The 14,729-nt window shown below is 32.5% G+C and overlaps 1 protein-coding gene across 1 annotated transcript in view; it reads left to right on the forward strand.

The window, feature by feature from the left end:
* The window catches only part of LOC111000165, a 36,368-nt gene extending 21,926 nt beyond the window's left edge, over positions 1-14,442 (forward strand). The window contains exon 2 of the mRNA XM_022269522.2: positions 12,823-14,442. Coding sequence (XP_022125214.1) covers positions 12,823-13,396 — 574 coding nt within the window. The 3' untranslated portion in view covers positions 13,397-14,442. The remainder of the gene's footprint in view (positions 1-12,822) is intronic.
* The last annotated feature ends 287 nt before the right edge of the window (positions 14,443-14,729 follow it).

The following is a 14,729-nucleotide window of genomic DNA, read 5'->3' on the forward strand; positions in this document are numbered from 1 at the left end:
TTAATTAAAAACAGTTAAATGCCGACTTCGAAAATAAATGAAAACTGTACCTTAAATCTGTAGGTATATAGTTTTAAAATAGCATTTATGGAGCTTCCAAATCTTTAAATTTATTCAAGTAACGTTTTGCATTCCAATGCATCTCACAAATCTTAAATGGAAAATTTCTACATTGTTCGGTCTCATTACATCGGAAATAATGTAAAACGGTATTGAACTATTAGTATCTAATCTTGGTATTCGCATTACGGACACAAAAACTACAAACACATCTGCACCTTCATGTTTTACGATAGTCTGTGAAGAATGAGTGAGCCAAAGATTGATTTCGAACGGGAAAGTAGAAAATTGAGTGAAACGGGTGAGTTGAGATCTTTTTGGTGTCGTAATGCAGGTTGAACGTGCAACGATTTCTTTTCTTCTTCAGTTTTATTTGCGACAGCGATGCTCTAATAAGCTAAGTGCGAAGCTACAAATTCAGTAATGTTTCTTCAACATTACAATTGTAAAAATACATGACAATGTACAGTGTGAATTTTGATTTGTATAATTTATTTATTGTTGACACAAACAATTGAATAGCAATGTTGGCGTGATGGCATCAGTGACCCACTCATCCTTGAGGTCGTAGGTTCGTTCCTAGACTGTGCACCAATGACCTTACTCCGATCTAAACCAGGATTTGCTAAATAAAGATTTATCGAAGGCGCAAGAGTCGGCGTATCCAGTAAAGTCAGGAGGAGAGATTCTGCCAGTGAGGTTTTAGTGCTAAAGAGAAGAAAATTACTCAGACGTCGAAGGATATTGGAAGCACCGTACAATTTGCGGATAACTTCTTTAACATGCTCCCAAGATAAATTGTCCCAAAAAGTCGACGGCATGTGTTAGGAATAGAAGGGCGGGTTATTGACAAATGATCATGAGCGCCACTGATTTTTTATTTAATTTTATTTATTTATTAAGATGATGATCTAATAAGAATAACACTAGAATCTTGATCTTAGTAGTTTTGAGAGTTATATGTCATACAAGATATTAGATCGATTGTGAATACTTGTGTTTTAGGTGAAATATGTATGAGATATACCTAGGTAAGAATAATGATCTGTCCCGCCAAAGTAATGATTTTAATAATGAACACACCTTCATAACACAAAAGATAAATTGTTTGGATACATTTGTTTCCCTAGAAATAGTGTCATTTTCACAAGGTCAACGACCAATTGCCATCTTCACCCAGATCTATGACACTACTCAATTGACTGTGCAAACTGCGCGCTGGTGTGTTTTGTAGATGTCAACAACTTTAACCGTTATTATGTAAATATCCTCTGGTATGTAATATATGAGTTAGACCTCTTGTAGAAACACGTAACTTAGTGAGTATTTGAGTATTGGAGGTTCGTTGACGGATGTTATTTTAGTACGAAAAGACCTTAGAGACGTCTAAAACTTCTGTAAATTTAATGCAATTTTTGGCAAGAAACCTATACCACGGAACCTATTTATTTATAGGCGCACCGATCTATAATATTTATAATATATGTGGTTATAACGTATTATTTAAATTTTTTTTATAGAATAGGGGGCGAATTTGGAGTTGCATTTAGTGACGCACACAGGTTTTTGTATTGGTGTAAGATTTTATTTTGTTGACTGATTGAGTACTGCTAATCTTCTATAATTTTAAAAGGACTTGTTATTCCGTCTTCTTAACAAATTGAATCACGTCTACTTCTACACATAGTTGCAGATGTCGAAATCTCATTTGAATCTCACCCTGAATTAATACTATAAGTAGGACGAAGGTGTATGTGTTTTTAAACAGTTAATGTATAAAACAATTAAGGGATTTTATTCAAGTAAGTAACAAGAAATTACTAAAGGTTGTCTAAAAGGTCTTAAAGTTTTCTCGATATCCTAAATAAATCTTTAATAAATTTAAAATGCGTAGCTAGTTATCAATTCCTTATTGACTAAATTAGTCATATCCGTCACAAGTATTCATACCAAAAAGCAGCGAGAAATACTACAGTGAGAAATAAATATATAATTTTAATCGCATTTCGACTGTTATTAACATTTGACACTTAGGGCCTGTTTCACAATGTATGGGTAAAGAACCAAATAGCTATGCAACACATTAATTTTTCGGAATATAAAAGTTCCAAATAAGATACTGCGCGTTTCATGACGAATAGTGCTATCTGACAGTCGTGAAACGCAACAAACACTAGTTTATCCTACCAATAGGTAATAAATAGCTTATTTGGAACATATCCTTACATTGTGAAACAGATCCTTAATTTACCTAATTGCACAACGGGTATTTTGTCTATTGCAAACCACTCCTTACGACAAAATCTCAATTACGAAACATGATACAGATACACAAACTTTCACTTCTTTCACTCCATATAGGATATAGTAATAATCGTGGTATGGATTATCTAGAATGTGGATAACAGCAGTAGATATCATTAGTTGGAAAAACTTAATATCGAGTCTTCAAACGCGGTTTCAATCCTGTTCTAAACTTGATTCAATATTTTCTTCGACTTAAACTAATGCTTATGTTCAATACATTGACTGTAAGTAAGCCTTTATGGCATACATAATATTGAGGGATTTTTGTATTAGTACATATGTTTATTAAGCAGTGTTGGCCTAGTGGCTTCAGCGTGCGACTCTCATACCTGAGGTCGTAGGTTCGATCCCAGGCTGTGCACCAATGGACTTTTTTTTATATGTGCGCATTTAACATTTGCTCGAACGGTGAAGGAAAACATCGTGAGGAAACCGACACGTCTTAGACCCAAAAAGTCGACTACGTGTGTCAGGCACTGGAGCTTGCCTATTAGATTTTAAAAAATGATGATTTCATGATGAAACAGATTAAGAAATCTGAGGCCAGGACCTAAAGAGGTTGTAGCACCACTGATTTCTTTTTTATACTTATTAAAAAATATTGTTTCGTGATATATTCGTTAATTTAACATTTATCTGAATACAATTAATTCCAATAGATAAATGCTGGTATCGGCATCGTTATTTCTGCACGATATCTTTACCTAGACGTTAAAAGCAGTTTTAAATAGTCTGCAATTAAGTTGTTTTATCACTTAACTGACGTTTACATGACATTACATAAATGGATAATTGTCATCTCTACGTTCATGTTCATTATCGATAAATTGCGTGTGTGGAGACATGCGATATGAATCGTAATAAACAAAATTAAAAATAGCTATGACATATCTATGTATTTGCTAATTGACGTAAAAATATTGATCTGTGATGAAGGGAATCGATCGGAAGGGATTGGATAGGGTTAGAATAACTAAAAAAAACGTAAAAAAAATTACAAACTTTGATAAATGTTCCATAAATGTAATTGTCAAGAAAACAATTTTGTGTTAGAACTACTAAAATGAAACATGTGACAGCTAATTAACGCAAAAACAACATCTTTTGTTTTAATCTGTAGTTTCGTGTAGTTCATTTATCAAAACCATTGTGGCAAAGGCTTTGTTTTCATCGTAAAGCATGTATAATATTTGTTGTATAAAAATATCCTTTACTGTATACAGCAAAGTTTGTATAATAAGCGTGTGAATTCCTATAATTGGAATGTCTCCGCCAGGCATACATTAACTAGTTGACAGCATTTACGATAAAAATATCCCAGCCTATTAGCAAAGAGTTTTTACAATCATGCTGTGATCAGCAAAGACAACTGCTTTTATCTATGGTCTTGATGTAAAGGTATTCACCACAGTACTTCGATTACATAAAACTGATTAATTAGACATCTATGTAGTATATTAAAACGTAAATTTTATCTGTTTTTTAAATATCACTAAAAGGAAAAATTCTCTTAATATTATATTCCCGTTTGACACACTATGTGTTATATATCTAAATATTTTTGAAAGTATTTAAACTTTGGCTTTTTTAGAGTTACTTCAGTTCCTTATAAAATAGAGTTGGGAATTTCAAAAGAATTCATTGTATGACACTGTACGTGACTTCGGACATTTCTTTTTTAAATTCTCGTCCCGTGACTTCACGGAATTCAAGTAAAATAGCCAGCATTAAAAATTCCAGACATCGCCGGCGTGTGTTGCCATTTTTACTTGACTCTGTTAAGAAGTGCTATTTTTAGAACTAAGTGCAAAATTGTTACGGACAATACAGACTTGGGTAGCTTTTACAAATCCTTAAATAACTTGTTTATATACTTGAATTAAAAGTTGATTTATTTATAAGTAAAAATACAGTTACACATATCAGCATAAGAAAAGAAAACATCTTAGACAATATATTCAGTCGCAAGGTGGAAGGCTGAAATTGTTTCTTATAATTTAGTAAAAGCATTATTCAGACATTCCCATAAAAGACCATTAGACGATGTATATGTATAGACAAGTATAAAGATTTAGATTCTGAACATCCTCTTTATCGTCTCATCTGAATCTTTGTTTATGAAAAGATCGATTTGAGACATTACAACTCATGACAACTATCTAGATAGATCATGACGCACCCTTCCTGCTAACGAGATTCATCAGGGTATTTTAATGTTTTCCTTCACGCCTATTAGATTACAAGTCACATAGCACAAAACGACATTCTTTATTGCATTGAACACGATGGATGGCAAATAATGATTTTAATGAATCATTTTTTAAATAGATATCGATTACAACGCTGTAGACCTAATAAAAACTTTGACTTTAGTTAAAGCGCATACATCTATGGAATGAATGACAACTTGTACTGCAAGTTTCTCGTTTTATTTACTGCTGGTATTGTTGCTCATTTATAAAGATTGTATTGAGTAGGTTGGATGGCAACCATGACGTATCGTTTAAGATAATTAACGTTCTACCTTGTGTACACTCCTTACTTTTGAAAAACAGAAAAAGTTTACATATTTCTATATAGACATTTTACAAATACTTTCTATAATTAATCTATAGAATAATTTGGGATTGGCGTGGCTACGTTAAGCATTAAAGTTACTAAACTAATAATGTATCTTTAATAAACTTAATACATTTTATAAAATTATAATTTTTATTAAATTAATAAAGTATTTTCGTTGTTTACACGAATATGACGGCTTTGATTTCTGGCAAAAGTCCATGGGCGGCGCTAAACTAAACTGAGCCTCCTAGTGCCAAACTCCAAGTACAGGGGCTCCTGCCCGTTTGCTTCCTGTTATATACAATATATATATGGAGCCTTCTACAGTCGTATAATGCACCCAAAAATCGAAATACTTTTTAATTGCGGTTTATTTGCGATCCCTTGATAAAATAATTTTTCCCTGAGAAAAGGAATGTGGTTGGCCATTTATACGGCATCCTGACCACGGCAATTTATTAAAATGTCGACAGAATAGGTCTACGTGGCGAAGGATTTATGGGGCATCTCGTAATAACCTCTAACACGCAATTTCATTTTATAATTTTCATAATCATTGTCTTGTTCTTGTCCTTTTAAGTTTTTACTGCAATTCTCTTAAAGTGTACTTACTTTTGTAGGCAAATAGTTTAAGTTGTAATGTGTGTAATTATTATCTGTGTTTTTTAATTTGGCATGCTCGTGTAAGCACGCTCTAGATAGCAAGTTAATTCAGTAATTATTATTATTCTGAGTGACAAAATAGCATGTCGCATGTTGCGTGACTAGCCAAAATGTAGAGTTATGTATGAGAGAAAATACATTATAATAATTCTATTGCTCTTCCTAGAAAAGAATTAGGAGTCTTTAGTAGTCTAAGATTTTAAAAACCTTTTTCATGGTTAGGATCGATATCTTACATCCATATTATTAGGTATAAATGTTATAGCCGTTATGTTTATGACTAAATGTGAATTTTAAAATCTCTAATTAGATGTCTTATTTATTTTTATTAATACATAATTATTGCTACATCAATAACAGCAATGTTTTAAGAATCAAATTTTTTTTTAAATCACCGTATGTGAAGATTTAGTTAGCCAATGCCCTGAATATCCTGGGCATACATGGAAGCTATGTCTGGCAATACAATAATAATAATAAAAAGGAAACCTATCTTAAATTCACAACTGTCCAATCACGCGAAACCATACACAGATTTATAAATTTAAATTAAAAAAAAAATATGATTATAATGAAGCAACTCAATTCCTCCGTCCAATCCGATAGTTTAACCTTTTAAAATTGTTATTTTCTGTTAATTTGAACACTGTTTCATTCATAAATTCATCACTGAATATATGAGTGTATATCGTGACGGCGACGAATAAATTGTCGTAATCTCAGACTGATTACTATAATTTTCTCGCTGAATCATTTGCTCCGTATTATTTAACCAAATTGGGATTTGTGTTAAACATGCAAACATTACACAGCGGAAGAGTCAGGTTCACAATTGTGGATTTGAAAGAGTCGATTATATATATTTCAAAATATTTGAGGTCTTTAAAAAAAATTGTCTATTCTTGCTGCTCTACGGCGTATAATCTTGGACGCTGACAGAGACTACGCGCAACTGCAAGCATTTGAGATTTATTTATTTATTTATTTTATTTATTTATCTGGGTATATCGACGTATAGTTGAAATTTCTTGGCCATACACCATACAACCGTGATGGCAGAAGAATTGCTTATGAGGGTTAAGAATGGGAAACTTAAATATTTTTCATGTCTTACGTAACACCAAAAAATTCCAGCTCCTTTAACTAATCATACATGGCAAGTCGCTGGTAAGAGGAGACCTGGCCGCAGACGCACGTCTTGGTTGAAGAATTTTAGACAATGGTTTTATTAAAGCACCAAGTCATTGTTCAGAAGTGCGGGATCAAACATTAAAGTAGCTATGATGATCTTCAATTTTCGAAAGGAGATGGCGGTAAAGCTTTAGAAATATGCATATAGTGGCGGATTTACCAGCAGTGGAAAACTAGGTGGTTTGTGAATAATTTTGTGCTCAAAAATCAAACCCGAAAATTATTTTACATGCCATTTTCGTGCAAGGAAATTGTTAGATTATAAAAATAATCTAGGACATCACAATTGTGTGGCAAGGGCGGAATTTCACAGACATCGCGCTTAAAGAACGATTACAATTAATAAAGATTTGACAGTTTATAACTTTTAGAAAAAAACCCGAGACGCTACAGCCTTTATGGCCAGATTTGTGTCGTAATCATTTCTTTGTCAAGTAGGTGATTAGCCTTCTGTAGTTTGACTTTTTGGGTCTAATATAGACAATATAGTATAGACAATTAGTCTATTCGTGCACAGCCCGGGATGAGACGACTTCAGGGATAATAGTCGCAAGCTGAAGCTACAGGGCCAATACTGCTTTACCCTTAGGCTTTGTATAAAACTGATTTCAGTACAGCATTATCTATGTTAGCCTTACCCCTATTCTAATTACGCAGCGAGACATTAAGGTATAAATTGTTTTTACGCTTACATAAAACAAACGACTTATACAAAGTAATTTTGAGAAATCACAGCATCGTAGTGATAGTTTGAACAAAATGAAGCTTAGTAAAAGAGTGGCGGCAGGCGCCAACATAAAATAAAAATTACAAATTCATATTTATTATGAGAGCTAATGACAGACAACTCCTGTCAGGTGTGCAATAGACTGCGGTTAGCCAGTTGTTAAAATAAGTAAAAGTGTAATAGAATTATGCTGTAATTCCGACGTACGGCGAAATTGAAAATGTTGGATATAGAAATAAGTGAGCGTGAATTAATTTTCTCAGCAAAAATCCCTTCTACAAACAGATAATTTATTGGCACATAAGTACATAACAATATTCGTTTAAGTTATAGACTAGTAATCAAATATGTCAACCTACAAAGAAGATTTTTAATTACACTTGTCTTTGATTACTAGAAACTGGGAGCTTAGTCAAGACGCCTTAATACACACGTAGTTAAGTGAATTAAGGCGTCTTGATGTAGAAAATCGAAAACTAAATTTGTATGTGTATTAGGGCTGTGATATTTTCTGTGCCCCAATCGAGAACCGTCCATAGGCTAAAGCTTATTGTTATCTGTTAAAAGTCCTATGAATGTTAAATACATAGTATATCGATAAATTGTTATTAACTCTTATAAATTGCATACATTAATAAAAGTAGCTAGATCCAATGTGGCGGACGTAATTTATAGTCTAGGAATGAACATATAAATTCCATACGATATTTATATCTTATGTGATAAAATTATTTTTATTGAAACCCCATTAATATCCATTCTTAATGTATTTTTCCGTATATATAACACATATTGTAACCATAAGATATAATAATATATATTGTTTACAAAAATGTGTAATCTAATTCCAAATTCTATATTATAATATTCTGTATTGCATTGTGCAATCTCATTGAAGACTTTTTTACAAAGCGCGGGAAAACGTGATCTGTCAAAATTCGAAACGGAACTTGTCCGTCAAAGCGCGCCATTACGAAAGTGCATTTTGTGCATGGCGCATGCGACAGCCGGTGCATTGACCCCGGATTGACCTCGAGGTCAAGCGGTCACAAATGTTAGGGCCAACCCACACGTTTAGGCCTTATAAGACTCATATGGATGGAATTAAATTACTTTTATTATAAAAATAATGGTATCGTAATCAGCGTTAATTTTAGTGATTGATTTATTTCAATCCGAAATTTTGATTCATGAAACAAAGTCATTGCCTTTTATACGTCAGTCAATAAAATAGGATTTTTTTAAGGATTATTTAAGCATTTTTGATTTTAGGATTTTTTAAGCAATAGCTTATATAGTGACGAAATATATCTTTAATATTATAATTTTACTTTTGTTTTCTTCATATATTTGATTTCACGATGTATAAAGCATTCGTGCTTTAAGGTTTATCTATGTAATTAAGAGGTATAAATACAAGTATTTAAACATTCGAAGAATTACGGTACTTTTACTACTCAGGCTAGGCTTTTACGGATAGTTATGCCTATTGATTAGTGTTCTTTATTACTTTGGATTCCTTTAAAACCAATTATTAATACTATAGGTCAAAGCAATTAGCAGATCGCCATAAGTCAGGCACTTTTACTTTTTTTATGTAAGGGTTTACAAACCTCACGTGATAACGCCGTCGCAAGTGCATTGTCGGCCTTTTACTCTTTTTTTAATATAAGCTAAGTAGGTAAATATTTCTAAGATTAGTAAGTAAATCTATACAATGTGTACAGTACAAGTTTTCCTAAAATCGAACCCAAAACAACTGTTTCACGTATAATCACTGGCTTAGTGCGTGCCAGGTTATAATTATCAAAGCAAATAACCTAAATAGTGAAAAAAATATCATGATGATACTACATATTCATATAGATTTTTCTTTTTATTTTTTACATTTTGGCACACACTAAACAACATTTGAAACGTGAAATCCAATCACATCTGTACACAGCATTTTAGTGGCATCTTCAGTGCTGGTTCACTAAATTGTGTGGTCAATACACAACATACACATATTAAGCTTTATGACAAAAAAATAATAATAATAATACAAAGATGATACATTTGAGTATTAATTATTTTATCTCAGCACTTCTGGCCATTAATTTACCTATTCATTAAAACGATTAACTCGGCTCAATTCCTGGGAACAAATTTCATATACATATTATACAAATTGCTGATAAATTGACTTAGTAATTCCAAAAACACAAGAATGTGTCTACCCCTTCTCCCCCAGTAGAACACGTTAGTAGTGTAATTTCTTTTATTTGTAATTCTGGAATTCAAAAGACGAAATTCAATCTCAGAGTGTAGAATTATGTGACGTCGATATCGCGATACGACTATTTATTGCATCTGCCAACACATTGGCGTAGTGTAAATCGGACAGATTGCAGAATTACGAGTCTTCGATAATACCACTAGTAACCCTAGATTCCTTTATAGCAATATTTCTAACCAAGGTCTGATAATAGCCACTGACAATCATGGCTTCGTAACGTTAGTATATCGCGACTGTGGAGTTGCTGCAGCACAGAACAGGATACGCTTGACGAGACTGACTGTCTACGTCCAGTAATGGAGTCCACTAAAAGAAGAAGAATAATAATATAAGACATATATAGGTTTCTATATAATTTACATTAGCGTTTAGATTTCTTTTATCAATTGTATTGTATGATGATTTGCTATTTTTAAAGCGTACCGAGAGTTTTTTACGTCGGATTTTTCTCTAGGCCAAGCCCTACACCTTCTTCTTCTTCTTTGCCGATGAGTAGGGATGTCTACCGATTAAAATTTAATAATGTGGAATAAATAATACATGTATCTTATATTCCATAATAAACATATTTTATTTTTATCTATCCACTTATTTTATTAAAATATAAAATGAACCATAATATCATAATTATATAAAACAAAACCGAAACAAATTTATCACCTATATTATAAACAGCAATTAAATACGGTTATATATAAGGCGTTAATAAATTGTTATTATTATTACTTTTCTGATAAAGGTATATTATATCGAATTTAAATTGTTCCGAAGATTCAAGGTATGGAAAATCTAGGTAAATATAGGACGCACGGTTGGCTCCAGAATATTTTCTTTCAGATTTCACGTAAATTTATTTTTAAATTCTTCAGTAGCGCTCTACATTTCTGAAGGTCGTGTTAGGGCCACACCACATCCTCCATTCCCCCCTGTCTTCATCAAGCATCTGCCGTCTGCGCCTGGATGATGGTAATACCTGCAAAGGTCTTACACTCTTAGGATCCGTTGGTATCAAAGTGTCATCAGATGATTTTTTATCTGTAACCGTTATAGTATGGATGTCTATTACTTTAGCTGTCTAAGGAATCCGAAGCATTCGTCTCTTACACACATTTTTAGAGGATCTATTTTGTTCTTTTCACATCCGTATTGTCAAATATTCACCACCATAGTATAATACCGTAATTTCTTACCAGGCCTCATTTGATAAATAATGCCTTTAAGAATTAGATTTACAAATCATCGGTATATATACTTATTCTAGGAAACTAGTTTTTAGGTTATACGCCATGACCACAGGACAATAGTCGATTGTGTCAATTCTTAGAAACGCTAAATGCAATTATACAAACACTTACATATGCAGTGTCTCCTGTAACTTACTGTATAAATACATATCGATACTTCTTCGTGCAAGTGATACTTTCGATAAACGGGAAAAAATAAGACGACGTTTCATAATTGGAGGTTATCTGTTGTTGTCTGCCATTTCTGCATCTGTCGATTGTTTTATCAAATATTTTGTATAAATATTTCTCTATCTAACTTATATAAGACTGTGAAGTAACATTCTTACGTAGACAACAAATTGATCAAATAATATGAAACAATTTGGAACGAATGGACTTTTATTTGTCTTAACTAATTTCTGGACAAGGCTATAAATTAAGAAAACTAATCAATTAATAGTTTTTTTCCCACATCAAAGTTCACAAAAGCGAGTGCGACTATTTACAATAGTAATAAGTAATATTTTGTTGACTTAATTTTCTACAATACCTACTAATAAATAGCTTAAACTAAGGTAATATCCATTACCTATGAATTATATATATATTATACATTAGTTCTATATTGTTCTGACACTATGTTCATGTGTCCGAAATACCGTTCTTGCAATTATATTCCCTACCCTAGGTTTATTATATTAAAAGGTTTATTTATCTTTAGGCATCATAATCCTGTTGTGTCAAGAAGTTTGATTGCCTCAAATACATTTATAAGTTTTTCCTTGTTTGTAATTTCTGATTTTTTTCTTGTATTAATGAATTGAATGAATTCCAAAGAATCTACGTAATGTATATTTTTATATACACAGTATAATACACATTTTTACTCAATATTTTTGAAGTTATACTTCTTTTGGCGCGTAAGAGATAAATTATGACAATAAACTTTTACGATGCGCACACAACCAGTTACAGAAAAACCGATAGCCTGAAGTTAGCAATAGTCAACAGTTTTTTGTGATATTTAAATAAACTTTATTTAACTAGATTATGCGTTATAATAATTTTTTAATGTATTTAATACCTGCTTTCTATTGTTAGTGTCGTTTTTTCTACAAACGTAGAATAAATTTTTAAAGAAGTTTTACCTTGTTACGCCAAAGAAGTATAACTTTTACGCGTGTACATAAGTACACACACGTCCTTTTTTTACAAACTTTCAGTATACAATATAAAAACACCCAAAACAGCAAAGAATACGCAATTTTATTACTTCTACACATTGGGCGAGGCACACTGTAAACGTTTTACGATGTAGCTGGTGTGTGCTAATTGCTTGAGGGACATTAAGAGAAGACAAAGCGGCCCTTGAGCTAAGCAAACAGCACGAACACGTCAATGGACCCCTCAGTTCGAAACCTGTTACTGAATAGTGCAAATGTTTACTCTCTAGAAATTTCGATGTCAAACGCAGACAATGCAATGGGAATGTGGCATCTTGAACAAAACTAGTTTTTATATTGCAATTTTGTCGTGAATTATTAATTGCAATTGCCTCCCTCCTTTTAAGTCCATGGTGGCCCTTTATGGGAGAGACCATATGGTCTTTTAATTGGAAAATACACTGTATAGTATATAACTTAAATAGGGTCCATTTTAGGATTTAGTACGGTATACATTAATTTTAAGATTACTTAACTTATTGATCAGATACTTAGATATTTATACACCAAAAGGGTTTTTCCAATTTTAAGCAAAATAATGATGCATCAGACAATTGTTTTTAAGTACTTTTTCTACCTTTTCAGGTCAGCAATCCTGCTACTCGCAGTAGCAGCAACGTGCGCCGCACCGGCATCAGACAATAACCTGACACAGGAGAAAAATGAGCCATCGACTCATGAGTTTCTCAGCTCCCTCGGTCTTAAGAAGTTGCGTTTACCAGCCGCCCACCACAGAAAGCGGTTAGCTGAACAAGGCAGGCGACATGGCACCGGTGACTCCAGAATGTTCGTGATCAAGCTACCACCAAACATGAACTACTACAGTAATATAGACCCTGCACCAGTTGCAGCCAGGAAACTACCCCTTCAAATGCACGGCAATGGAAAACCAGCTCGGGTGTATCATTGGAACCTCCCAGTTCTCAACAAACTGGCAAAGAACCGGCCTCAGGCGCGTCTCAATGATGACATAGTAAATATAGAAAACACTCAAACATGGACAAAGGCTCACCCCAATGCCATAGAGTCGATAGCCTACTATGTCCCGGCGAAAGTTCCGTCATTCAGGAAATACTACTCTGGTAATGGAAAACCCAAGTCGTTCTACGTCTTAGAAAAGGATAAGAAAGCTGCGGAATATCACAAGTTCCTGCCATAATTTCACGTATTCGACCTGTATAACTTTCCAGGCCTGCATTTAACTACCTTTAACCTATGTGTATAATGACCCACAAACTTATTAGATTGTTTACATAAGCATTGTCTACATGCATCGTATATTTAATTTTTAGAGTTGCCAGTTTAAAAAACAATATCCCAGTGACTTATTACATTTATAAATTGTTTTTAATTGTATGTTAAATTTTTCAAAACCCAGTGATGCCTTTACTATACTATACTACAAAGGTTTTTCTATGAAATAAACGCAATAATCGTCCAATATTATAAGGACATATTTTATTTGTAAATAGTGGCTAATAGCTTAAGTAACAATAGGTGCTTCAAATAATTAATGAAGACTGCGATACGAATTTAAATTATTAACAATTTAGCTATAGAATTATTTAAGAGCCAACAGATTCAGTAGAAGTCTGGACCAAAAGATTACTTTTTGCCGAAATGTATTTCCCATAGTTTTGTCTGTATACCTAAATCATAACATTTTAAAGATGTGAATAAGCTCAAAATGTGCATTTAATCAATTATTAATAATATGTTATAATGTATAGCTTTTACTTACTTACAATCGCAACGCCTGCGTCTTGGCCTTAAGTTCGAATCCTGGTTTATAACTTACTAAAATTATGTAAACTTAACTAGACTAAAATACTGAGACGCTAGTTAGTAATGTCTGCTCCCACATACTATAAATTTAATATTCACGTTTATAATCTGTGCTTTATACGAAGTCTTTATTAGACGAAAGACAAAAAAAGTAAATCAAATTTCAAGTCAAAAATGAGCACAAACTTTTAATGCCGAATTAGGTCCCTGAACGTACGTATTTAATAAATGTATAGGCGAACCTTAAACGAGGTTTAATAATTTAATAATGTAGGCAATATTGTCTTTGATTATTATTTGGTGTAGCCTGCAAATGTGTAGTCGATCAACTTAAAAACGCTTTAGCTTTATTTTAGTTTTTAACTAAGTAGATGTTATATGTAATTATTTGATATTTTGTACAACATTTAATGTAATAAAGAAATCGTTTATAAATAAACACTGTTTTTTATTTCTTTATATTAAAAAAAAACTTTTTTTTACTCCTATGAATTAGATTTTTTTATAATGTCAGGCACACAAAAGAATGTTTAATACACACATAATTAATTAATTTAATTCGTAATTTTTTTTATTTTAATTATTTATTATTGTTAAAATGTCCTCTTGCTACACAATGAAAGTAACTAGAAAGACACAGGTAATGCATCATTCACTGTACCAGGGGCCTGGTACACAACATTTTTATGTAATAAGTTTATGGAACA

Source organism: Pieris rapae, chromosome 10, assembly GCF_905147795.1.
Source record: "Pieris rapae chromosome 10, ilPieRapa1.1, whole genome shotgun sequence".
Classification (NCBI taxonomy): Eukaryota; Metazoa; Arthropoda; class Insecta; order Lepidoptera; family Pieridae; genus Pieris; species Pieris rapae.